The sequence below is a fragment of the Chelmon rostratus genome, chromosome 13 (assembly GCF_017976325.1).
Source record: "Chelmon rostratus isolate fCheRos1 chromosome 13, fCheRos1.pri, whole genome shotgun sequence".
NCBI classification, from domain to species: domain Eukaryota; kingdom Metazoa; phylum Chordata; class Actinopteri; order Chaetodontiformes; family Chaetodontidae; genus Chelmon; species Chelmon rostratus.
Window position 1 is genome coordinate 12,536,987 of NC_055670.1, and position 27,480 is coordinate 12,564,466.

At 43.1% G+C, this 27,480-nt stretch overlaps 2 protein-coding genes across 2 annotated transcripts; both read right to left on the minus strand.

The window, feature by feature from the left end:
• Positions 1–2,579: 2,579 nt before the first annotated feature.
• Positions 2,580–10,148, minus strand: hoxd3a (homeobox D3a). The gene is made up of 4 exons (XM_041950175.1): positions 9,816–10,148; positions 5,878–5,937; positions 3,666–4,215; positions 2,580–3,466 (listed from the first exon to the last, which is right to left on the minus strand). The coding sequence occupies exons 3-4, from the start codon at positions 4,111–4,113 to the stop codon at positions 2,721–2,723; spliced, it is 1,194 nt and encodes a 397-aa protein (XP_041806109.1). The 5' UTR covers positions 4,114–4,215; positions 5,878–5,937; positions 9,816–10,148; the 3' UTR covers positions 2,580–2,720.
• Positions 10,149–11,585: 1,437 nt separating this feature from the next.
• hoxd4a (homeobox D4a) lies at positions 11,586–14,408 on the minus strand. Its single transcript, XM_041950176.1, has 2 exons — positions 13,920–14,408; positions 11,586–13,511 (listed from the first exon to the last, which is right to left on the minus strand). Exons 1-2 carry the CDS (start codon positions 14,386–14,388, stop codon positions 13,213–13,215), a joined length of 768 nt encoding a protein of 255 aa, XP_041806110.1. The 5' UTR covers positions 14,389–14,408; the 3' UTR covers positions 11,586–13,212.
• Between the last annotated feature and the right edge of the window lie 13,072 nt (positions 14,409–27,480).

Here is a 27,480-nt window from a genome sequence, read left to right on the forward strand (position 1 = left end):
CTATGCTGCTGCTGTTTCCAATAGGGGTGAAACTTCCTGTCTGCATGGCAGACTGTTCAGTTTGATCTCAGATACACCCATGTCCAATTACAGAGTCAGGGGCCTGATGCCAGGGATACAATCTGAAACTGCATTTGCTCCATTTGGTGCTACAGCACTGAGATTTAGCCTTTATTATTCTCTATTTTTCCGGTGCATTTGTCCATATAGGCTTTATTTTGGCCATCGGGCATAACAGTTTATAATTCCAAAGGTCCAAATATATGACTTATTTATTTCATATTCAGGATTTGAATCTAGAGCCCTTCATACTACACACATGTTTTATTCTAGATGGAATTATTTATCTTCTCTCGTTTGAATTAGTTAATTTTATGCATCATTGTATGCAGATCACATCAAGCATTTTTTTTTTGATTGCATAAAATTATCTTACTAACATTCTGCTTGTTTTAAGAGAAAAGGGGAAGGTTTTATGGGCACTGTTTTACGGGCTCGGTCAATGACTTGTGCGCTGCAGAGAGCTGCAGCGGGGGAGATGAAAGAAAGAGCTCACCCAGGGTTAAAATGGCCGCCATCCACCGAATACTGGGGTGATTTGTTGCCTATTGTAGTAGCTCATAGCCAAAATCCATGAATGAGACAGGATGAAATCAACTTTAAAGCTGCGCTACAGAGGGATTTGGGATAACACTCGCGTGCTGAGTCACATTGAGTTAATTGTGGCTGAAACTTTGCGGGACCTCTGTGGCTGTGGGACCTGATTTAAAGTCACTGTGACAAGACGTTCATTTGCCTTGATGCGCTCTTAAATCCGAGGATGCATCATCTCAGAAAATGTGAACACAGTAGTCCTTTTTTCCCCCCAAACTCTCCCCCACCATTAAAGATCGGGCTGCTCGGTTTGAAATGTGTTACTTGGATTTGGAATGCAAATGCTTTGTTCACGAGGAGGAGGGATCAGCGAGGAGTCTGAAAGCGACGAGTTTTTGATTAATGAGCTTTGAAATGGCTCTCCAGGAGCAATAAAGGATGAACTGCTCTCTCTCTCTCTCTCTCTCTCTCTCTCTCACACACACACACACACACACACACACACACACACACACACACACACACAGACACACACACACACAAACACACACACGCATTTTTACGCGCGCATCCATCGTTGCATCATTTCCAATGTCAAAGCGCGTTTTTTTCTTCCTCTTTCGGTTTTATTGTCACCAGTCTGCTCTGCCATCACCGAACGGACACATTTCTACACTCGTACTCCTCCAGTTTATGAAAAATGATTTTTAAGACGAGTCTCAGTGTGGACCAATCAATTAGACAGCCAGTGATTAGGCTTTGGTCTACAGGAAAATGGAGCCGGCGCTCCTGTAGAGGAGGAGGAGGCAATCATGTGGCCGAATCTAAAAAATAATAAGTGACGTGTGGAAGATGCGAGGGGCCCATAGACTCGCATCCCTCATACCAATAAAACATCAATAACCATCCCCAGAGCCTTTTATACCGCTGAAATGCACTTTGCATTGGAAGCATAGAGCCGTCTGATGAGTTTTAGATATCCTGGTGTCTAATTATTGATTGGCTCTCCCTGTTTGGACTGTACAGTAGAGCTCTGGAGTCAATATAGCCTCCTCGGTGCTGTTACCTGACAGCATCACTGGCAGCAGCGGCTGAATGAGGAATTCAAATAATCAGAAGCACTGGCTCACCAGCGCTGCGGGCAGTGCTGTGTGTTTGTCAACAAAATGCAATTAAAAAAATACAAGTTTGAGCACTTTATTTACAAAATGTTAAACACAATAAAATATAACATTTCGATATCATTAAGGTTTCATAAATTTATGGATATCCAACTGAATGGAATAACAATGGAAGACAAATAAAAAGTAGCAATGGACTACACGAAATGACATGCTGGTGTGTATAATATTTCATACTTCGATAGTCTACGTTTTGCTTTAGGTTTGACACAAGATTAACCATGGACATATAGTGGTGTTTATACACTATAAAATGCCCCATTTATCCCAGATTTACAATTAGAAATGCTCCTTTTCAACAATACACTGCGAGTCATAGCATTTTCCAAACCCTGTTTTGCCAACACTTCCAAGTGCACTGATCTGTCCAATCTTACAAAAAACTCCACACTTATAAATACTCGCATATAAACGATAAATAATGTGCAATACAAAAGTTATTAAATAATAAATATGCTATATGCTAGTACGAAAGATTATGCGAAATAATAATACAAATAAATAAATAGGATGCCCGTGAGGAGAATGAGATCCTGACAAACAGACGGAAATTTCCCTACAAGTCCTTCTCTAAAGATGAGCTTCTACTTTCGTGATCTACAAGACTTACCTTCAAGTAACGGCATGAAATATTCAGTCAAACACTTGCGCATTGCACTTAAGAAAAAAAGAAAAAAAGAGGAACATCTGACAACCAGGCTAGTCTGCCTCTGCGCATCCCCAAATATTCAAGAGAAATGGACAAAGCTGTATTATTTAGAAAATAATTACACAATAGCATTAATAGTAATATCAATAATACTGTAATAATACACACGACTCGCTTGGAGTGTAGTTATTAGACTAGTGAGGTAATAAAAAGAGCGCAACGTAATTTGGGCACACATACACACACGCACGCACGCACGCACACACACACACACACACACACACGGGAACCACATATTACAAATGCGTGAGTTTAGGCGCTTCCTGAATCCTTCCCTGAGACGCTTGGTGAGAGGTGAGGTCTGTGTATGTGGGATGGGGATCACAGGGTCCATGGTGGTGGTTTCCTGGGATCTGAGCGGCACAGCTGTAGTCCACGCTGGTGGATGAGGGGTGGGGAAGGTGGCCGAGGTTGAACATGGGGCCCGAGGCTGGCATGGAATCAACAAAATTCCCACCCACGTAAACGGGGCTGCCTTGCAAATTGGCGCTGGCAAAGCTGCCGTTGCTCTGCATGCCGTGGTGTTCGTACTCGGAGCCCGGGTACCTCTTCTGTTGCGGGATGCAGCCGCCCAAGGGCGCCGTGTACGCGGCCAAGCCGTACATGTTCTGCTGGGGTTTGGCGAAGGACGGGGGCGAGGGCGCGTCGTAGCTGAGGCCGTTTTGGAGCTGGCCAGAGTATCCAACGTGATTTGGGCCACTCAGCGGCGGGCTTCTGTCCGGGGAGTGTCCCAGGGGCGAGTGCGCGAGCCCTTTGGACTTCTGGTCCTTTTTGTATTTCATCCTCCTGTTCTGAAACCAGATCTTTATTTGGCGCTCGGTGAGATTCAACAGATTCGCCATTTCCACTCTCCGAGGGCGACACAGGTAGCGGTTAAAGTGAAACTCCTTCTCCAGCTCCACAAGTTGTGCGCTGGTGTAAGCAGTTCTGACCCGTTTGGAGGCTGGTCCAGGCGGGCTCTTCTCGTCACTCACCTCGCCACCTGTAGAGGAACCACAGCATCACCTTAGAGCCCATTTATTTTTAAACTAATGCAATCATCAACTGTAAGCACGACAAGGCCCAGTCCACCACCACCCCCACCCCTACCCCTCCACACACACACACACACACACACACACACACACACACACACACACACACACACACACACACACACAGGTCTCCATCATGGTCTCTACCTGCAGCGGTGCAGTTGTTGCTCTTCTGCTTTGCGTTCTGCCGGGTCTCCTTCATCCAGGGGAATATCTGCTTCGTGAGGGCTGGCGTGGCGCTGCTGGAAGCGCTGCTGGATGGAGATTTCTTCTTCTGGGATGCGGAGCTGTTGGAGTTGGGAGAGGATGCGGACAGCGGAGGCGGCTGCTGCTCGCCAATGCTCGCGGCCTGGCTGCTGCTGCTGCTGCTTTGACTGCCGCTTTGACGCATGCAGTCACCGTTCAGGTCACTGTCTTTGAGGGTCGGTGGCCGGACAGCTGAGGTCTGGATGGGACACACTGAGCCCTGGTAGTCGCTCTCGATGTTAGAAGTGGCGTAGGGCTGATGAGCAGGGCCATAGTTGTAAGAGTCTGGTTTGGGGTAGGTGTAGCCTCCAAAAAGTCCAGAGTTATCGTAATATGTTGCTTTCTGCATTTTGTGGATTTAAAGCCAGTAAGCCAGTGCAACTCTATCCAATGGCATGGGTGTTGTTTATTCACGTGATTGGTGCTTCCCACCGTTGCTCCAGTCTGTGACCTATAAAGAGAAATATATAAGACTCATCTGGGCAGACATGAATAAGGCCTGCACTCATAACAGCAGCACCTTCCTTAACATCAGTCCACTGACTGAGAATCAGGGTTTAAATAAACCAAATCACTATAAACCAGGAGAATTACGCTGCTATGGGCTACAGCAGCTATTGAATTAGAAATTACTAACTGTCTCTACAGAGTCTCTAACAGTGACACATCCAGCAGCCCCAGATTGGAGCCGTCCGACTCATTTCTCCCACAAAACAGTTAAAGTTTAACTTGCGCTAAAAGGACCCGCTGGGACGCTTTAGGAGTCCCTCAGAAATAAGCTGAATCAGCATTTGACACACATACACACAATACCCTTTTCACTAATCACGAGGCCTGACAAAAGCCCGTCATGCATTGTTCCCCAAAGCAGAAATATAGCCCACCGAGGCCGCGCGGCACATGCGTCTGGATCACACGTTCACGCAGACAAGAAGCCACGTATTAATCTCCTCCACTGTTTGTTATTAATGTTGATATCAGGAATAGGGGTGATAGCGGTGTGTGTGTGTGAGTAACTGTGTAGGGGGGGCATGGGGGGGCGGGGGGGGGGGGGGGGGGGGTTGTTGGGTGGGGGTGGGAGTTAAATATGATATTTCATTAGCCTTTACACATGCCTCCACCCATTTGTCTCGGCTGCTCCACTGGTTTTCTGCCTCTCACCCATTCATGCAAAAATCTGCTTTAATTCAAAGCCAAACATTTAAACTCACAGAGAAATTCTCAAATTTTCTGGTGCACCTTTTTTTTTATTATTATTGCTGCAACATTTGCTTTAAGAACGTAACAGAGCTGCGTCCTCCTCTTTAACTGAGCTGAAACAGAAATATCAAAGGGCCCTGGTACTGTATGTTGGTGGCTTGAGGAGGTGCAGCCTGCGCCGTGCATAACAATTGCACCTGTCAGTGTGGACCGCGGCAAAATTTATGACCGCAAATGTTATGGTTGTAAACGGCCTCAGAGAGGAATGAAAAGCAAAACACTCCTCAAGACTCGCAGCCCTCCTCAGAAGTGTAAAACTAAGCGTAGGAGGAAGGCAAGGGAAAGAATTTCATACCCGGCGACTTCTCCCATGCACAGGCTCGGTTTATAAATGATGCCTCCATTCTGGCTGAGCGCGAGTCTGCAGCCGAACACCGACGTGACACACTGGAGATGTTTTGCCGTTTAGAAAGAGGCAGGGAGTGTTGGCGATGGCGCATCTTGTAAGGCGGTTGAAATGCTGAAATCGTGGGATGGAGTGGTTCCTCCCGGTTTTGCCTTTTTTAATTTGCATGTTTTTAGCAATGTTTTGAGAAGAATGCAACCATGATTCATGTTTTTTATAATTTATATTCCCTTTTTCTTGTGGATACATAGCGTTAAGCTCTTGCTCACGAGGCTTTATTCGTGCGGCATTGATGAAAACTGGACACGCTGGAGTGGGACTCTGGCCTGCGCAAATAATTACACTTACAGGCTAAGTTCCAGTCATCCCTCATGTCTGTTTTCGTGATTTAAGCCTCCTGTGAAACTCTACGAGCGTTAATATGGAGCCTAATAACAAATCACCCATTCGCCTTGTTAGCAGTTGGCTGTGCTGTCCACTCCCTCCATTTAAAGAAATGTTACTCACCGAAATCTGCGCAACTCCGTCTTATATCCCTCACGCATTCATCACGGCTGCCACCTCGACCTGAAAGAGAAATAAAATGCACGTTTCTTCACATTTAAGTTTTTTTCACCCCCTTTTAAATCACAGGCAAATGTTGGCTTCAATCCGATGTAGACACCCATATTATATACAAAAAACACAGATCAGGCCCAATATTCTCCACCATTAAGAATGCAATTTTTTAAAAAATCATAATAATCTAATTACAAGAGCTCAAATAAATAAATAAATTGAAAAGATTCCTGAGCAAATAACCCTTTTATAATTATTACTACTATTATTATTTGCTCTATTATTTGACCACATGTGACACTTTTTTTTGTCTCTCTCTCTGCTTGCAATGCTCCAGAGAGAAAAGTCCTACATGTGCACTTTTGGCACAAAGAGCCAGCTCAAATATTTAGCAGTCATAAGCTTTTTTAGGTGACCTTTGGGTCGTTCGGCATTAAGTCAAAGTTTAATGAACAACGAGCACTTTGGCTTCAAGTAGCCACAAGTCTCAACTGAACCCAAAAGCAGCTTTTTCAGCAGTGGCTGAAACACTGGAGGTGCTCGACCGACGGCAACAAGGCAGAAATTTAAACCTCAGACAATTTCACTGATTTTTTTTTTTTTTTTAAATCACAGAGTGTGAAACCACGTCTATTTCCCTGCTTGTATTTGAGGATAATTACTTTAAAAAAAATGCGATCACGGAGATTTAAGGTCCCTTCGATGTGGAATATTTGTTAAAGCTAGTCGATAATGTGCGCCTGGAGTGCTTTGGAGCACACTGGGCTACTAGTAGCAGACATGGTCCCCCTTTCAGACGACAGTGTTTTTCGCCTACGCGTTGTTACGGTAAGTTTGGTTCACACAATGGGCTGGACTCAGTGTCGAGTGTTATTATCCCAGTTAGTCGCCTCAGCCCTTCAAATCTTGCTCCTATTTCACGTCAAACAGCCTCCAGAGGCGTTTAGTTACTGCTGGAAAATGTTTGTTACACCCAAGAAGCAGCCGCTGCTGATAAAAGTGGAGTAATGGTGTCGCTTGTTGTTGTAGCAAAATGCAAGATCTGTTTTTGTTTTTGTTTTTCCTGGAGGAAATACGAGCTGCTCACAAAATGCGAAATCACCATTTGCAGCAATAAGGCTTTAGCTTTTCCAGATTTAGGGAGAAATTCAGCAACCATTCTGCAAAGACGCACAATCAAGAGCATGTTGTTCATTAGGATGCAGTGCACTGAAATTCAACTCCTTGAAACAGGTAGAAAAATATGAGCAAAATGGAGAATAATCATCTTAAATAAGCTTTTATTGCCATTGCGGCTCAGGCCTATTTTTTATTATTCCCAATACCAAAGAAAAATATTCAGATTCACACGAGTTGCAATACACCAAATACAAGTAAGACCGAACGTGTCCAAATAGTAGGAAAATCCGAATATTTGCCTTCATCCCTGTTCACTATCCAGCCCGGTGATCCTTCAAAACATCAAATATGAATTCATGTATAATACAACTTTGCAGGTTAACAAAGCCATACAGCTGAAACCACATAAATCACCGCAAACGCCACTGTGACGATAAGACAACAAATTAATGTGATTTACGATCCAAGAGTCAAAAAGAAAAGTTCCTCTCCCACTTCTTCCTCCGAGCCGGCTTTCATCGGAACGTGAAATCAGCTGAAAAGCGCAGAGCAGCTCGGGCTCGGTCTGTCGATAACATTTGGACGCGCTTTCTCCAAAAAAGAAATACCGATCTGCTGTAGAGGAGGAGGAAGCTGCGGTGGACTCCATGTCCGCACGCTCGCCGGCGAGAGCGACTTTACGAGCGTCGCTTCCACTGGTGGAATAAATCATATATATTTCCTTGCATTATATTAACCCGCGGTTAAAGGTTGCTTTCTGCCATGCAATTGCTTACCTGTGAATCAATTCATCATAAACCAGTTTCCCCCCTCAGTCTCAGTTCCTTTCCACGCAGTCTCTGGAATAAATCCTTCACCCTTTGTCTGCAGACAATGCTGTCCTAAACCTGATCTTGCTGTTTTTCAGACATTTCCATATACCAGTGGAGACAGTATTCCCGAAAGAATGGAAGGACTCGTATTCAACTACCAATAAAAAGCGAACAAGGTATCCTTATTCCAGAAAAAAAAAATCCCTGGCAATCAATCACCCATTGAAATATACAGGAATTCAGAGCAGGATAGGCCTGTGCAGATTTGGAGCAAACATTTGGAGAATTTTTTTTTTTTTTTTTTTTTTTTTTTTTTTTGGGTGTTTCGGAAGCTTTGTGATGACAAATAAAGGCGCTGCCTTAAGATACAAGCATATTTGTTCACGTGATTGTTCTCTTCTTCAACCAAGCCTTACCTCACCAATCCATTTTGATAAAGGGTGGCGTTTATTTCCTCATCTGAACTGTGTGAAAATGTTCCGCCGCCTATTTCTTTTCATCTCCTTCTGAATTTGCGAGCTTTTGCAACGAGCCTGCACTCCGGCGTGCAAACGCCAGTATTATATTGTATACTGAGGCATTAATGATACAGATTTACACAGCACGCTCTCTCAGGGCAGTAGTTGCAGCGTCTGTAGTGCAGCATGTTTGCGTACGTTGTTGTAACCAGTTTCTGTGCATTTGATATGATGCTGCAGCTGAGAAATTCCCAGCATTTTCTACATTTTCTGGTCTTAAAAAAGCGGCTGTCACGCGTAAAGTGGGCCTTGAACGCACCACAATTAGGTATTTTTGGATAACATTGCTGCACACTATTATAATACTTTCTATCGATGTCCTCTTTTGGCGCCCAATTACTGCAATGATGTGGGATGTTCTGTTTGAAAATGATTTATGAAATAAAAGACATGTGGGTTTTTTTTCCCTCTCAGCTGGGACTGGATTGTATTCAAATAAAACACATTACCATCTTTTGTTTGTTGTCTCTGTCCTGCTCAAACAGAGAGTGGGAGAGACATGTCTTCTCCTGATTTGTTTTCAGTATTAACTCTGAGAGAAAATATAATAACAAAAAAGAAAGTCACTTTTTAATGCCCAATGAAGATACATGCTGGAGAAGACCCAGACTGGATTGAAGGAGGAAGCTTTTGGAGGCGCAGAGAGCGTCGGCTGGTTCAGCGGTGAGTTATCTTGAAGCAGAAGGGACGCAGGACCGGTAGCGTCGCAGCATATGTTCAGAGGGTAATAAAAGTGAAAGATTTACAGTTTTCGCCCGCCCCCCCCAAACAGCTTCGCACCCTTTCAGGAATTACCGAGAATGATTTACAAGGAGCTAGAACTGTCAGCCTGTCCAAACTTCCACGACTTCTTCGAAATCAAAATCAAATCATCCCCCACCAACAATAAAACAGCAGAAATCGACCGTGTCCTCGAGCAAAAAAAGAAAGATAAATAAGCTGTTATTTATTTTGTGTTGAAAACTTCGACTATAAATCAAAATATGTTCATTTCCACTCAGCAAACAAGAACGCAACTGTGTGCTTTACCCCTGTGCTCTAAAAAACATCTAGACTAAAACTGTTAAAAATCTGAATTTGAGTCTGGATAAAGAATCGGTGGGCCCTGTGGAGGGGCCACACTGAGCTGTACGAGTCCGAAAGAGCATTTATTCACAGCCGGCGTCCATAAATACATGTCACTGCCCTTTAGTTTTTACCATTTATCCTATCAATCCCTTTCAAGATGCATGCGTAAATCAGCAAGCCCCCCAAAAAATCTCCCGTTTCTAACACATTTCATCAAAAAGAAGACATGCACACAGCGACGGAGCACAGCCTCTGCAATTCTGCTCTGAGCGCACACATCAAAGGCAGCAATCTATCAAATATCTCGACATTTGATATCGTCATTTCACCAGCTCGGGCAACATGAAAAAATGCTGAAATATTTACCTACCCAAGCATCCATCGGTACGGGTGTGTCGCTAAAGTGCGGGGCTACGGTTGCGCCGGGTATCGGATATTATTTTCTTGGGGGATCTCTTCAGTTTTCAAGTCTGATAGAGTCCTTGCGATTAATGACGACGCCGTGTTTCTAGGGGGACGTGCTGCATTAATTATTTAGACAATCACGTGGTCGAGAATAGAGAGCGGAGTGGTATAGTCTCTGGATTATATCTCTGAATGCAGACAGCGCACTTTAATATATCTTAGGGGGGTTGTCTGGCTCGGAGAGGCTTCTGCGAAAACAGCTGGAAATCAAATATGGCCGGATGGAGAGCGACGACGTTGTATTCCTGCACTGGGTGCAGTGTCATTGAAAATGGCACTGCCTTTGGCTCCCATTTATTGCTGTTCACACATGTAGGTCAGTGTGGCTACACACTGTACGTTGTAGTAGGCTGCTCTGACCTGATAATTGCTGGAGGAAACTGTGTTGTGATATATTTCAGCTCAGTGCATGTTTGAATAAAATGGGTCTTACTCAACGCAGGACAGAAATGGATTTTAATTCATGAATTATATAGCAGTCGTTGCCTTGAAAACTAGTATGTATATTAGGTAGATTAGTTGTCCGATTGTGCCAATAACCCCCCTCCACCTACCCCCTCCCCCACTCCCCTCTCTCCTCCCCCCTCCACCCCTCTCTCATCCTCCCTTCAGCATCTATGTGCAGATCATTTATGGCAGGATGGTGGATCGGTAGCATCACTTTGTCTCAGCTTCTTTCTGAATCTATGTGACACACGCTTGTGTTTTCTTTGTTTTTGTTTTTGCACATGCACATAAGCGCCCGTGCACGCCCATGGGGCCGCACGTGCTCGGTTGGGGCTCGAGACAGTGGTCACCGGGGATGAAAACACTGCTGAGTGACTGAAGATTGTCTTTCCACATGTCTGTTTATGGCCACTGTTGTTTGTATCACAAGTGACTGTGCAGCGTGGAGGGTCGGAGGTCAGTCCTGCAGTGGGTCATTTTCAATAAAGGGATAAGTCGTGAAGCACGAGGGGGCTTAATATCAAATCTATACAGACGGTCATAATGTGGGTAAAACAGTGTTTACTGATCAGTAGCAGGAGCATCACCTCTGAAAGGCTTTTTATGTATCTGTTTGAATCCATCAGACCGGCAAACTTGTGTTTTACAGCAGGTTTAAAGCTCATGTAACAACTATTTTGCAATAAAGACTCCAGTAAAGTCTTGTAAGACCCATAGGTAGTTTTCATTGAATAAAATCACCATGAAATGCGCCACTAAGAGCTTATGGGGATATTTTTGAGCATTGAATTACTGAATGAAACTACTGAATGAAAAGTAAGAGAAGCCACGGTATGAACTCGTTCTCGAGCATGTTTTTAAAGATATGTCGCACTTCTCGTAGACTAATAATGTATTTATGCTCGTAAATGTCATGCCTGACAGGAGGAGAGGCTGGCTCTGCCCATGCAACGCACATTTGGTGCGTTTGTGGATGTGTTGTGAAAAGGGGCTCTGGGTCCATATGGCTCCACGTGCTTGTTACCACTGAGGAACAACTCTTTTCCCACCAAAAGTGTTCCTTTTGTTAATGGCGTAAAACGAATAGCCAATGAAGAAAAAGGAAAATAAAATAAGGTTTAGAGATTTTTTTTTAAATACCTCGCTGGGGCCGTGAAAATACACTGTCAATGAAAACATTTCCCGAGGAGAACAAAATCACGACAAATGCCCACTGCAATAATTTAAATGCATAATCAGTAGAAATCTTTATTTTTTCCAATATACTTCTCGCATCTCAATGCACAATACAAGGTAAAAAGCATGTACAAAAATAAAACCAAGAAGATTGCATATTGACACGAAGAGGCAAATGCACAAATCAGATCCTTTCGGGGGCTTCGCCTGGTATAAATAGGCCTGCAGTTAAAAGGTGTAAAACTGTGGAATTCGCGCACTGACTCCTGCTTTGAATGCTTTGGCTTTTTGAGTGTGGAAAAGCGCCTCCAAACCGCAGCGAACAGCGCCTGGGAGGGAAAATGCTGCCTGTCCGGCGGGTCAGGGGTGCTGGGGGTCAGTCCTCGCGGCTGAAATGTGTCCCCTGGATGAACCTGCCACTGCTGCTTTGTCGACCTTCTCATGGTGAAGACTTCAGAAAGAAGACCTCCTCGTACTGGGAGAGCTTCTGGGCCTTGTTTTGTCCGAAGACAATGACGGTATAAAACAAGAAATATCTGTCTTGAAACGTGACGTGAAAGCCCCCCTCGGCTTACCTCCGCGTAAATGAAAAACTCTAAGATTCCCACGTTAACTAAGACTAAAACTTTGCATAAAGCCATGCTAATAATGCACAAGAGTTCGACCATATTTTTAGATTAATAAAAGTTCAACGAATACTTTTAATTAAAATTGTATGTGTGCTATACGAAAATGTACACATTTTTTTAAACAAATAAATAATGGCGTAGAAATCATATTAAGAAAAATAAACAATTACACTCCTAAATTTTCTGGATTTGATTATTTCCGATGAGAAACATCCAATATCAATTTGATGCCATGCAGGAACAAATGAGCTTTCATATTAGAGTTTCAGATGGCACGAGAGAGCCTCTGAAAATGTTTACACAGATGTCAGGAGAGATTTATAAGGGCACTCAGAATAGTATGCACACAGGAATGTCTTGCTTTTTGGGAATAATATTTAGGCTAAGAAAATTTAAAAGCTTTATTGTACAAAATAAGTTAAAACACACGAGTCACAAAGATCTGAAAGATTCACGGGATTTCTGCAGCTCACGAAAGTAGGTCGTGTCAGGCGTGCTCTATGGAAATAACGCTTCCTTCAAGTATATATATATATATATTGTGCGTTTAATGTGAAGTTTCAAAAGGAGAAAACATAAAATAGCCTCTGTATGTGTGTGAGAGAGAGTGTGTGTGTGTGCAGTTTGAACGAAGGACTTCCCTGCTCTGACTGAAGCAATTAAATCTTTCAACCAGCGTGAATCCACATGAGAGGAGCAGAGATACTTTGTTTAAATCCGTGAAATCAGCCGAGGTTGGTCATTGAATGTCATCAGGGGTGGAAACTTCCAAGAAAATAAAAAAAAATAAAAATAAAAAATAAAAAATACAACAAAGTTTGTTGTTTCGATGTTTTTTGAGTCTCTGGGAAGAAATTCAAGCAAGAAGGAGGCTCAACTTTCAAACCTCTCCAACCTTAATTGATTTTCTGATTCAGTCTTGAATCAACACCTTTTTTGTTAAATAATAATAATAAGAAAAAGGCTAAAAACGACATCAGTCCATGCAAAAGTCAGACGCAACCTTTGTCTTTTTTATGTACAGTTAATTTCTAAAGACACCTTCCTGGCTTATAATGATGTGATATCAGTCTGGTTGTCCTTCTGGATGCTTTGCAGATGGCTGGAGGCTGGTGCGGATCTGCCCTTGGTGTTGGGCAGTTTGTGGTCTTTCTTCCATTTCATCCGTCTGTTCTGAAACCAGATTTTGATCTGCCTTTCGGAGAGACAAAGAGTGTGGGCAATCTCAATCCGTCGCCGCCTGGTCAGATACCTGTTAAAATGAAACTCCTTCTCAAGCTCCAAAACCTGCTGCCGGGTGTAAGCTGTTCTGGACCGTTTGGGCTCAGATCCTGTGTAATCCGGGTTCACTGCGAGAAAGAAAACAGGAGGGGAAAAAATAGTCACCAAATGTGTCCAATGTAGCATGCAGGCAAAAAAACAAAAACAAAAAACAATACAGCAAGAGGAGCCTGTCTACCCGGGCGCTCAAACTTTAAGGGGATATACGAGGACGCGAGACCGGGAAATAATGAAAGATTCAAATTGAATTTGAAGCAGATTTGCAGCAGATTTAAGCCCCATTACAACCGGTCAATATGTGTATTCAGGAGCTTTCAGGCGCTCACCTAGCGGCCTATTTCCTGAGCTATAAAAATTTATGACTTGTGTAATTGGCGAGGCCTTTCAAAGACTTCCATAAATATTACACTGAATGATTTCTAAAGGAGCAGGTCTCAGCTGGTGCGTAAGAGAAGGAGAAGAGGTGGAAATCTTACCAGTAGTTACGTGGACTTTCTTCATCCAGGGGTAAACTACTGCGGGCTGCTTGGCTTGTATCCCATTTTGGCTCTTTGTGTTTTGCTGCTGTCCACAAGTCCGGGGTCCGGCCACTTGGACCGGGGGCCCCTGCTCAGTCTGTGCGCTAAAAGGGCTCGAGTGGCTGGATCTCTCGTGCACATGACCCCGTGGCTGCACCGTGGAGTCCTGCACAGTGTTGCAGCTGAAGGGCTGCTCCGTGTAGTTTGACCGTGGGTAGATCCCTGGATGCTGAAAGTCTGTGTCCTGCGATGGACTGTAGTAGTCCGAGCTCTGCTCAGGTATATAGTTATTTTGTGAATATTCCTCGCAGGGAGGAAATTTAGGATCCACATACTTAGAGTTCACCATATACGAACTCATGGCCATTAATTTCTGAAGGTAGAAAATACTAATTTTTCTCGAGTTGTCTTTTTTTCCTCCCTCCATAAAGCCCTCCTACTTGGTGTCAACTGAATAAAGTTAGCGAACCATGTGACCAGATCGGCCAATGGAGGTGATGCTGGTCCATGAACGGGTAAACACAAAACTAAAAGCAATTTCATCTAACTTAAGATAAACCAAAATTAGACCCTGGTGGAAAGAAAGAAACAAATATTGACCTGAAACATCTGCGTGCACGTTTGAATAATAAAACGGCATGCTGGGAGAAAAAAAAAGAAAAGAAAAGAAAAACACACAGAGCGCCATTACTTCAACATTTAACTTTAAAATTATAAAAACAAATAAACAGGAAATAGCAAACGCTGACTGTGCGCAGGGTGTGTTATCCGAGCACGTATTAAAATATAGCAGTTTGGAAGGTCTAACTTGGAGGCACAGTGTTCAACAGAGAAACCAACAAAAGCTACAAAAAGCCCCACGGCATAAAAGCAGCGAATAATGACTGGGGACAATTGATGGAGACTGTCTTTGTCAAGAAGGGGTCATCCAAAAGTTACACGAGTCTCATCACTTCATCTGCTCCCATCCCTTTGAAAAAAAAAACTGTCTCAGGAGCCTATTGGCCAGCAGCAGCAGCAGCAGCCTCTGGGAATCAATAATGCAGAGACACAAACGACTCACAGGAGGGAAAAGCTACAGCTGGACTGTGCTGTGGCTTCGTTTCTTTCACTAAATCCAATCTGCGATTTCATTCCAAACACAGGCGCAGGCTCCTTAATTCCGCTCATTTCATCACGTGAAACATCTCGCAGGTCCGCTTTAAGCCTATAGAGTTTCCACATGCCCCCCAGCCCTTCTTATGAAGTATGTGCTGTTGTCAGATTTACTCTCATCCATAAACCGACGCTGTCACTCAGCATGTGAGGGCACATGAGGCACCAAGAGACAGCAATAAGACAATCAATCGAAGTATTTTCATCGACCATATACTCCCCTAGAATCGAATCTGTGACTGTGGTTTTATCACACAAATTCGGTTCTACAGGGTATATATAGACGACGGCAAGCGAGGCTGCCCACTTTCAGCCCCATGGACACCCCACTTCAGCTGTGGAGCACAGTGGCGCACAGTCAGGATAAACACAAACATTATTTAAGGAAAATAAGAGGCACGCATCTCAGATAAAACAGCCTCTGAGGATGTCCTATTATAGGCTATAATAATATCAGAGTGTCTGATTCTATTCAGTCTACTTTTAGCACTTTTTCTCAACTGAAGCAGCACTTTCTGCAGTTTTTCATAACTTCCATTTCGTATATTTCTCCAGTGCAAGCGCATCCTCTGGCTGAGGGCTTCATGCGATCTTTGTGTTGTTGGTTTGAACTACAAAAACTGGTCACACAGCACCTCCAAAAGTCACGTCAGTTGCCGCTTGTCTAAAAAGACAACTGAGCTGCAGGCTGCCACCGTGGAGAGCATTCCTGTCAATCCCAGCAGCACAAGACAGTGAGCGAGAATATCTCAGGTCAACACAGGTTTCTGTGCAGCAGGTCGAGCTTCCCTCCATCACAGCCCAAGTTCAGAATAATAACAACAAAAAATATGTTCTTTAAATGAAATAAATAGCTTTTCACTTTTGCAAGCTGTCGCCTCACAATCAAAGATGAGCACTTGTCAAGTATCGCAGTAAAGTCATGCACAGAGAACTTGCAGGCTAATACAGAGGAGCTTATCTCCACTGGCCTGAGGATGAGGCTGCAGGCCACGGAGGTCAGCCCCAATCATTTACAAACTTATCCAAAAGTTCAATTATTTTCTTGCCCGCTGACAGCTCAAAGGGTGCAAAAGTTTACCAATTCCTCGTCAGCCATTAACCAAACCACCGTGGCGGCCGCTGCAACTCCCTCCGAAACATCCGCACAAATGAAATAAATTGCTTTTCGAGCAAATCGGCGTTAAAATAGCGCGCGCCAGAGTTTTTGACAAATTCTCACGGCACCTTCGCGAGGCTCTGAGTCAGCAAATGTCACATTTAAAGACTGAAATCATAATCTGTGATGCAACATTTGTTCTGAGGCACATTTGGCCAAATGTGACTCTGGATTCACATCACAGGCCTGGGAAAAGCTCGAATACAGGCCGAGCCAAACGCACAGCTCATTCTTTCTGACAAGAAATGAGGCATTCAGGGACATTTTTACTAACTGATTATTTACTGGATGATGCATTAAGTCGTTGAGTTCAATATAACGTTTTGGCTACAGTTACATGTTCATGTTAATTCGTATTACCAAGTTAAAAGTTACAGTGATCGATTATAAAGGTAATAAATAAAACAGAGAGCATCAAATTTAAAAGAAGTCGTCTTGGCGCAATATCGCAGATGTAGGCTTTTATATCTGTCCTGCAAATTTCCATTCAAGTTTCAGCGGACAAAACATGAAAGATTCGTTTCCAGCACAGTTAAAACGTAGATGATAGCATCTGTAAAAATTCGTTCTTGCACTTCACATTTCAATATTTGTGAGACAGCCTGACCTGTCTTTCACCTTGCCCTGCTAGTCCTTCAGACGGGTCAAAGCCGAGATTCACAACAAAGGAATGATAAAGTCAGCGTTTCCTGGCAGCTTGTGCTAAACGAAAGGCCAGCTAGTTCAGCTCCACTCTTTTTTCATCACAATTACAGGCTTTTATCATCAAAAAGCTCCGACTGAGCGTTTGAGAGCAACAGAAAACACGAGGCCTATTTAATCCAATTTTCGGGCGAACGGAATGGGAACATTTTTGATAGCTAATAATAGAAAATAAAGCTTAAATATGCTGTCAACTTTGCGTTAAATATTATTTCAACATTTTGAGACCGGACTTTAAACACTGACTGACGAAATGAATCATGTAGAGGCCTGCAGGAGAGATGCACTGGGCCTGCGGTGGATGAAGCAGCAGCCACATAACGTGAGAAGAAGAAATAAAAGATTTTATTGTTGTAACCTCATTGCTGTTTTTAGATATTTGTATATTGAAATTTGGTTAAAACTGAAGCTCATACTGTCCCACAAAAAACCGTTAATTTTGAAAATTGCAACAGAGGCTGAGTTGCAGATTAGCAGTGTCACATAAATTCATTTTAATTAGGTCTTTCACACATTTAAAATTCGTAAGAAATCTTCCAAAACGCGAGTTTGGAGACAACAGGTTGATTTCTCCAAGCAAACAAGAACCCCAACGCAACCAAGTGACCAAATCATGCATGGCTGAATCGCACCAGCAGCTTGAGTAACAGCATCCAGCAAAGCATCGATTGACTCTTAAAAGGTTTAAACACAAACCGAGCTCAGTAACACGGTTAGACAGAGCGCATCATCCGAGCACCTCTGCTCGTCCTGATGTCGCCGCTTTTAGAGGCAGGAAACAGTATAGCCTGAGCATTACGCGCGTGACATCACACGCCCATAGCACGAGCTTAATGCTAAAACACATCTTACCACAGAGACCGCGACACATGGCGCACCGTGGAGCAAACGCATCCGCGCTGCAAGGAAAGTCAGCCTGGTGCAGCTCGCTGCCAATTGAAGCTCTATTCCAACCCATCTGGACGGCCTTACTAATACACAATGAGAATTATATTTTGGCTTGTCAAGTCCCGGGCCATAAAACAAACTTTAATGGCATCACGTGTTTCCTCACGGCCACTCAGAACAACGCGCAGGCCCATAAATAATCCTCAAAGTTGCACTTACTCAATAACAGCGATTACACTGATGTGTACTGAGGAAAAGTCGTAGAAACAAGGAAGCTGGGAGGCTGTGACTGATATTATAGAAAAGGGAACAGATATGCACCGGGATTAAAAAAAAGAAAAAAAAAACTTCTTTTGTAGTTATTTGCATAACACGCTTATAAATTATTGCTAAAATGCAAAGTCTGGTACTCTGATAAGTTGATCTCTCACCATTAATATTAATATTCTTCTGAATTCATGACCTGCTCCACTGTTTTTATTTCAGTAAAGATTTTTTCTCTTCTTTTTTTTTCTTTCAATTGGACAGACTTGATCATGTAATTCCCTGGAGCCTGCTGGCCTCTAAAGTGTTAACCAAAACACCATACATGCATAATTTGCGCTCAGATACGTTTTTCTCCCAGCTGAACCTGACACAATAAGACTGATGTCATTCACTTATCCGGGCCAATCCCAAGGCGCGGAGCACTTCTTGCCCCTCCTCTCCTTCCCCGGTGATGTTGAGGTTTGGTTGGCTGCCACTGTGGGGCAGGTATGATAAATGTAGAGGCATCAAATCAGAGGCTTGTCACTTTTTACACGCATGTCCTCATAAAAAAGTGATTTCCCCGGAGATAACATGGGGATAAAAGCCCTGGATGGCGTCCAGGGTGTTTAAGCAGCAGTTGTAAGTTATCTGTGGTTGGATGGCTTGCATGCAGTTTTATGCCTATCAATATTGTTATTCTACTTTCAGCTCCATCAGCTGTCTTAAAGATCATTATCGTGTTTTGACTCTGAAGAATATATGTGAAAATATGAGTTGATACCAATGAAGTTACAGTTCAGCACCTTCAGCTGAAGTGGCCTCTGGCAACAAAGTATCCTCTGTACTGTCTGCACAGGATTCATTCATGACAATAAACAACTGTTTGCTTTTTTTTCTTTTTTTTTGCTGTGATACAATTAATGGCTTTGTGAAGCACATAAAATGCCCACTCAGCACCAAATACATCAAAAATAATCAAAGCAGATGATCTCATTTGTTAATAAATGCTGTATTCTTACACACATTTCTCCAAAACCGCTTTCAAAAGTGACCCAGGTCACATGACCACGCGTCCCAGCCAATCACTGCGCTCAGGAACTTGCCGGTCAAGCACTGCTGAGTGAGAGCAGAGAAGCTGACTGTTGGCCAACAGCGCCTTCTGCTGGCGTTTTAACGGCGTCCCCCTTTTCCGCTGCAATAAATGTCCATCTGTACTAACAGGTAACGTGACCTCATCATGTGCTTTATGAAACTGTTACAGATGTGCGAGGAGGAAAAAGAAGCTGCACTTCTTCACATGCAAATTCGTTTATTTCAATATTGACTGATTTAAATGGAGGACTCTTAAAGCAAGTGGGTAGATTAATCCTGATCCAAGAGTTCTTTTAATTAATCTCTTAAAGTGAACGAAGCAGCAGTTGAAACTAGAAGAATCATCCTTCTGCAAAATCGCTTCATTCATTTTTGGAATTTAAGCAGATATGTGGACTGAAAATGAAACAGAGTGTCATGCGAATGTGGGCATGTTTTGCAGTGTAGATGTTAATACTTATATTCAAATAAGCAAAATAAACGTGTTGTTCGTGTGATGTGATCGCTGTACAGAAAATGATCAAAGGACGAATCATTTTATCTAACTGGAAAACGAATAAAAAGGAAAAAAAAACACATAAATAATAACTAGCTATCGTACCTTTTATATAGGCTTCATATAACTTAATAGGAAGAACCATTTGTTTGCAAAAGCTCTTACCAAGTAATCCGAAAGAGTCTAATATTGTACTAGAATGCATGTCTGGGGGGTTAAATAGGGGTGGAAAGGGGAAACCACATCCATTCACGGAAGCTGCTATCTGTTCAAATGTGTGTAGGGCCTGTGGTCAGTCGACATGGCTCTACATAATAAGATGGAACAAACACATGCAGAAATGCTGCAAGATATCCACATTGTCGGATTGGACAACACAAAGTGAGTCCTGTCGGATTTTCTCAGGCTTCCACTTGCGCCTGACTTGCAGGGTTCCATTTTGCCGCATTGCAGTAAGGCTGTAAATACTTTCGCAGCTGCCTGTCAGGCCACAGTGAAATACTGTCTTTGTTCAGTTGGCCCCATCTCCAGGCAGCTGAGGACAGCTACGAAAACTGAACTTCTTCTGCCAGTCGTGCTCTATGCGGAATATAGCAACGCAGATTTTGCTTTTGTGTCGATTACTGTGCAGTATTTTAGGGAGTGAACAGGCTGTGACAGTGTCGTGGCTTCGTCTGGTCAGTGCACTTTTTCCGGTAAGGCATGCAAAATGATATAAGTTTGGGTTCACTGCGGAATCTAATGAGCTGAGGGATATTTAAAAAGCCTTGTCGACATACGATAAGATGCTTTAAACTGAAATCGAAATGAGGAATGTTTGGTTCAATACACGGAGCTCTCATCTAATTTGTGCGGAAATTAATGCATCAAAAATACTGATCAGACACCATCATCACTGACTTCAAACACAAGCTATATTTCTGCAAAAAAAAAAAAAAAAAAAAAAAAAATCCTGAAATAGACATTATGAGACACATTTCCAAGAAACATTAAAGCATTTTATAACCCGGCTGATTATTTCTTAAAATATTTCTCTCTGATTCTTGCATCAAAACAGCAGTGAGGGCTCATTTTCGTGAATCCTGACATCATTACCCACCTTTTCTGCGTGTAAAGTGTAACAATTTATTTCAGCACACCCAGCAACATGTGAAATTACCCGCAAGCCATTACCCTGCAGCTAATTTACATGACTAATGAACAGGAAGCTGTCAAACTTCACATGCGGACACACAAGCGTAAGGAAGGGCCATTCTGACTCGGAAAGCTTACCTGTAGCAGCCAGATAATCCATGTCCATTCTTTGACGTTCACCTATGCAGAGCACTTTGATAAAGCCGCGAGCAGCCGGTGCTGCTGTGCGGATGAGCAGGTCAGACGTGCAGTTTAAGTGGAAACGCTCCTCTTGTCATCCGGCAGAACGCGCGGAACAGTGCCGCCAACATGTGCCGATCAGACGTTTATGAGACGAATGCAATTTTTAAGAAAGTCGACCGTGGCGTATCGGTTTGAACGCCATAGGCTCAGAATGCAGTGGGAAAAAAATCGCCTGGGAAATCAGGAAAAGAGCCATGAAGACGTTTGCCTCTCACACATGACCAGTGGCATCCAATGACAGGCGATGGAGGCACATAAAAAGGTCTATTACCAAGTTGTAAATTGTCCTCTCACAAAAAGGAATTTCGACTGCAGCAATTCTGCCCATCTTTGCGCATAATGGCTGAAGCCCCTCCATGTCCCCCCCTTTACCCCTCCTGCTTTTTCCCCCCTTTCTGTCAGTCAACCATAAAATGTTTGTATCTTGACGCACAAAGGAGCAGCTTGTCTGTAGCCTTAAAATATTTTAGCTTCAGCACAGTGCAATATCTTTAGTACAGCACAGAAAGCAGAAGATTTTAGTTAATTAAATTTACCCCCCCTTTTTTTCATATGGCAAAATCCCGATGACGCAACGCTTGCATTGCTCAGAGTGAAAGTGTTTATGTTTAACATCTAATAAAAAGAGAGAATAAAAACATTAGAGTTTATAAGAAATGATGTGTAGATTATTTTGGCGTCGAACGGAAGCTTTTCGTACCAAAGAAAGGACGACGAACTTTACTTTATCTTTTCTTTTTGGTGTTTTCCAATAAGCGGCCTCCAACTATTAATTAAAAGCCACATGATAATAAAAAAAAGAAGCTCCACTATAAATCATACTTGTGTGCAAATGAAGATTAAAAATGAATGATGAAAAATAGTCTAACATTGTGAAACAGGTCTTGTCTGTGCTGTTGCTCAGTTCCTGTTCGAGGCGATAAAACATGTTTCAAATCGATCTCTCCTGCTGCTGTGTATGAACACATCACCGCCTTCTCCACGCGCTCGCGCAGGCCCGGCGATACTCAGAGAAATGTGTATAAAATTAGGGAGAGATAAATTAATGGCCCGAGTGTCTCACACTTGATTGACCCTGGAGATTTAAAGGCTAAACATGGCAAACGCGAACTCCGCCGTGTGTACATTTCGGCTGCAAAGAGGAATTTCATTCTCGCTCGTCTGGTGGCATGCCAGAGTCAGCACGGTGCGATTTATAGTCAGGCTATGGCTCGGTCTCTGGTTTCCTGTCTTATAGCTGCGAGTGTGTGTGTGTGTGTGTGTGTGTGTGTGTGTGTGTGTGTGTGTGTGTGTGTGTGTGCGTGCGTGCGTGCGTGCGTGCGCGTGTGTTGCAAGAGATCAGGATTTGTTGCATTACGCAACTATGACTTTATTGTAACTCTAGTCCAGCGTTGGGGAGAGGCCATTCTGTTGGAGGGGGAGCGCGGATTAACGTCGCTTTAGTCTCGGTGCAGAGAGATGAAGATGCAGGACTGTGTTTGTCTGCTCATTCTTCTGACATGATGTCGTTGTCCCGTGTCTGAGGCCAGAGAGCCGCCACGTTGCACCGGACAAACGGTGTTAGCTCCAGCATGTGGGCCAGTGCACATAAACAGATGATGGAGAGCCATGGGGGAAATCTAGCAAACAAACGCTCCAGGTCTGCTAAATAGTAAGAGCCGCACAAATTATGTGGTTACCCACTACGCACTTTAAGGCCTTTGAAGCACAAAATACAATATAAATTAAAAAACTGAAAAGCAGACTGGGTGTTGCCAGCATTTACTTTCACTGCTTTTAGTTTAAAATTCCTGATTGATATCGAAATATATATATGTATAAATATTTATATATTGAGACAGACATGGGGTCGGTGGGTGGGGGTGGCTGCGACACTGTCAGACACCTAGAGGACTAATAAAGATGTGGAAGCCACCAGGACAGCACGTCTCACAGGGCAGCAGGTCTCCATGTTTGCGTATTAATCCATAATGGGTACGGTGGGCTGCTCCGCGACCCTCTCCTCTCACAGTGTTCCAACTAATCCAGCTAATGTTTGACAACATGAAGCCAAATCAACCTCCTTTCATTCCAGGTAAATGATCGAAGCCCAGCACGGGAAATGAGCAGCTCCACGCGCACGTAATTACTATTTAAAATAAAAACGTCCTTATTGTTGCTGGAGCGAACTGAAATTAGACGTCTTAAAAATAGAGAGGTGCCTAACAGGAAAGTGTTGGTTCAAAGTGTTGGTTCTGGAGATGTGACATGAACATCCCGCACGGCCTGTTACGGAAATTAAAACAAATATAGATTTTCTTTCATTTATCTATTTATTATTTGTCCACCTTGTTTGCTGCGCTGATAATTTCAGTGCTGTACTCTATTTTCTTCTGGAACTTGTAACCATAAATCTGCTGCCAAGCAAGTAAAGATGGCACCAGTGATTAAAGGTATTTTTTCCATGCACGCCGAGCAGACCGCTGCAGACTTCTGTACTATACATTCGTTGTTATATCTCCAGATCCATTCCAGGCTCCTCACCTATGCTCAGTGTCGTTCATGCACTCCATCAAGCTGCACTGTTACACTGACACCGTTTCACTCGGTCTCTTTCTCCAATGGAAACACATTGCAGAAGGCTCTGTTGAATGTGGGCCTTCGCACTTCAGACTGGATCCAAACATACAGAATACCTGCGCGTCACATGGCGTCACAGGCCTCGATTGTTCTACACTCAGTTTAAAAAGATGAGGGAAGCTTGTTTAAACTTAGGTTAATGGGTTCAAATCTCCCACTGAAGTTTAATACAGGCCTGGTTAAATGCATAACTGAAGTAAGGATTCCAGAAATAGGCTCTCTCTCTCTCTCCCACACACACACACACACACACACACACACACACACACACACACACACACACACACACACACACACACACAGGAAATATCTTCCCCTTCATCCTGCTGCTTTACATATTGTCTATTTAAAGGATTTTTCTGCGCTGTTCTGAAAAAAGCTCAAACACTAGTCCAAATTGGTTCAAATCGGTGACGCGTGTTTTTCACAGCTATTATCGGGGCAGAAATAAGGCTGGACTTGTGTGGATGTGGAGCAACACAGCACACACATACATACACATACATACATACACACGGTGCAATGTGACTGCAGCTAATGGCAAGAGTGAAAGAGCTGACCGCACTCACTGCCTGCACAGAAAGAAGCACATGACGATGAGCAGTGAAGATCACTGCGTGAAAATTGCCATACTGACAGAAATCCCACAAAGAAAGATGTTCAACCGAGTTAGTCAAAGGTTTTTGAATGAAGGAGCTGAACATCGTCATCCTGGGGTCAAGTTTTCAGCCGTGACAGCCCCCTCATGGCCTCCATTCCACTGTACTTATCACGCGTGTAGCTCAATTCATCAAGACGTCAGATCAAGACGCAAATAATCAATTCAACATTTCCTCTAATTGCTTCAATATTTCGTATCCATCTCGCGCTCTCTGGGCGCCGCCGTTGGCTGTCAGTGTTTGGACGCTTTGAACAACTGGGAACCTCATGACAATCATCACTTTTAAGGGCGATGACTGAACTAATGTTCGCTTTAACTCCTCGGGACGCGGCAGCAGACGCCGAGGGAGGCGCCTCTTATTCTTCCTCTGCAGACTGAATTAAGAAAAGCAGAAAAGCTTCTCATCTGATGTGTCAAATGGAGTTTAAAGCTCTTATAATCTGCTTTTCAGCTGCAAGTCAGCAACGATTGATGTACATCAAGCGCATCAGCCCTGAAGCCTGATGGTCGGAGCGTTTCACATCAGATAACAGAGATGAGTTAATTCACTGTCACATAGTTTTGATTATTCTTATTTAATTTATTGTGGTTTTTAATTTTAATAGCTAGTTATTCTACGTCGTATATATTTGTTTTTGTTTATTTTATTCACTAGGCTCTAGCATAAGACAAATAAATAAATAATCTAGGCTATTGTTCTGTTGAGTCAGCGATTCAAGCGTAAACACACACGTTGCCACACTGCCTGAATATGAAAGTTAAATTTAAGAATTATGGGTTAAAAAAAAAAACACATTACAGAGTAGCTGTCATGTCTGGTCGCTCCAGAAACACCGCGGAGCTGACATGAAATATTAATCTGTCATCGATATTTTCATTACCTCACTTTACACTCTAGGCAGTAAAGGCAGCTACAGTACTGAATCAGTTTGGAGGAGGATATTTGGCCCGTGGAGGGGAAATTTAGAGGAATATATATCTGATGGTTGACTCTAATTGTTTCTGTGTTTTCTTGTGTAAAGGATGACGGGCTGAGGGCCGCTCCTGGCCTCACTAAGCCTTTTCTCTGTCCATTAGAACCGGCTGCGCATTTGCGCAAATGCATGACACACTGATGCGGTGACTGGAAATTATCAAGACTTTTTTTGTTCTAAATGTGCATATAAATAAATGCAATAGGGGATTATGAACATAAATTGGGGTTTCAGCCGTTAAAGTAGCGTGACGATTGTTTTTTAGTTTTTAAATACTATAAACTCGAACCCCATACTAACTCTGGACATTCACAATCTGAAAACCTCCAATTTTCTAAAAGATGATCAGACATTCACAATATATTTCTTCTTCCTCGTATAAATCAATGAATCCATGAGTGCATGTTGAATGGTACGGTCCATGTGCTGCCTTCACGATCCAGCTGTGAATGAATTGCAGTAACTGAAACTAAAAGAACAATATCGCCCTCTAGCGCCCTCATTACTTCTCCTGCGGGGCTCCAGCAGAGATAAACACACTGTATCCCTCTCTGCACAGATCAGGCTTTCCCATTTCATTTGACTGGTGCAGTCACAAACGTTATCCCCCCATTTGCATCATTTCAAGAACAGTTAAAAAATCATCAAAGTCTATTTAACTGAATCTCGTTTAGCCCGCTGTGATTTCACCTACGGCCTGGTTTTCAGTGTCAAAATTAAATAAATTCATCAGACTGTAGGACTGCACGGGACACCAGTCAAAGTGAAGTTTTTTTCCCATCGGTGGGAAGTGCAGTTGATGAATAAACGTGACCATTAAGGTGGGGGTGATTTCCGCTGAAACAATTCACCGAGCAGACACCCTGTGGAAAAGTGTCCACATTCTGTTTGTCAGCAACAGACACAAACGCCCAAGAAAAAGGGGGTTTCAAAGGAGAGTGTAATTACTGGCCCGGGCCATAAAGTCATTTAGGCCAGACGTCTAGCCATTTCTATAGCTTTATTGGAGCGCGTTTCTTCCTGCTTTAAAGTCATTATTCGTACAAGTTGGACAATAAATTGGAAATCCGCCGCAACACCTCTCCCACTCGTAAACACTTTATTACTCGTTCTTCCACCTTTCTAATTCACTATTTTTGAAAAAAAAAGTGGAATTTAACAGATAAAATGCAACCTCGTTTAGGATTAAAAAGGGATTTGAATTCATTTCATCTCATGTGTTGGCTGCAGTTAGGAAAATCCAGCTGTCAAACGCTGACTCGGGTGGTTTACATCTCGGGTTTAATTTTCCTGGTGTGCTTCAGTTGCAGTCTTTTTCTAAACAAGGCCTCGAGGATTTTTTTTAATCTACTTTAAACCTAAAATTTAATTACTCAAATGAAATAACCCAACGGTGCAGAGAAAGGTGTTAAATGTGTTCAAGGGAAACATGTTAATGTAAATTTTCGTATTTAAGATAAAATTGATAATTTCCTTTCCTCAAATACAGCACCAGCTCCCTTCCAGTTTTTCAGCCGTACACACCTCATGGTCAACAATGTTTTACCAAGAAAATGGGTCAATGACGCAGTGTGTGTGTGTGTGTGTGTGTGTGTGTGTGTGTGTGTGTGTGTGTGTGTGTGTGTGTGTGTGTGTGTGTGTGTGTGTGTGTGTGTGCGCTGACACAGACAGCAGTCCAAGTAGTTCGAGCTGTGAAAATGTTTTATATGCAACTCCACATTCTTAACAACTATAAAAGCATTACACACATAGGCACGTTTCCCTCTGTGGGGGGACGCTGGACAAATCTGAGACACCGCCTTCACGTCCCAGTGTGTGTGTGTGTGTGTGTGTGTGTGTGTGTGTGTGTGTGTGTGTGTGTGTGTGTGTGCGCGCGCGTGTGCGTCTGTGTGTGTGTGTCAAAGTGTACAACACAGAGGATTTCTGATGGCTTGACGGATCTGTGCGTCAAGACAAATGCCTGCACATGTGATTTTGGCGCATATTCGGCCCACATGTTATGACACTGACACGCAACACGCTACCTAGAGGCTCTAAAAAATGGCTACCGAGGCTCCTACCAAAAAAAAACAAAACAATAACTGTAATTGTTCAGATGGCTTCCTTGGTACAAACATTAAATGTGTGAAAGGGCAGCAGCGGTGGTT

What these genes read in the sequence shown, in the direction of transcription:
- hoxd3a (XM_041950175.1), bottom strand. Translation starts at nt 4,113, where the DNA reads ATGCAGAAAGCAACATATTACGATAACTCTGGACTTTTTGGAGGCTAC. An exon ending in CAACAACTGCACCGCTGCAG is followed by an intron (nt 3,467 to 3,665) that starts GTAGAGACCATG and finishes GTTCCTCTACAG; the next exon opens with GTGGCGAGGTGAGTGACGAG.
- hoxd4a (XM_041950176.1), bottom strand. Translation starts at nt 14,388, where the DNA reads ATGGAGGGAGGAAAAAAAGACAACTCGAGAAAAATTAGTATTTTCTAC. An exon ending in GAAAGTCCACGTAACTACTG is followed by an intron (nt 13,512 to 13,919) that starts GTAAGATTTCCA and finishes TCTTTCTCGCAG; the next exon opens with TGAACCCGGATTACACAGGA.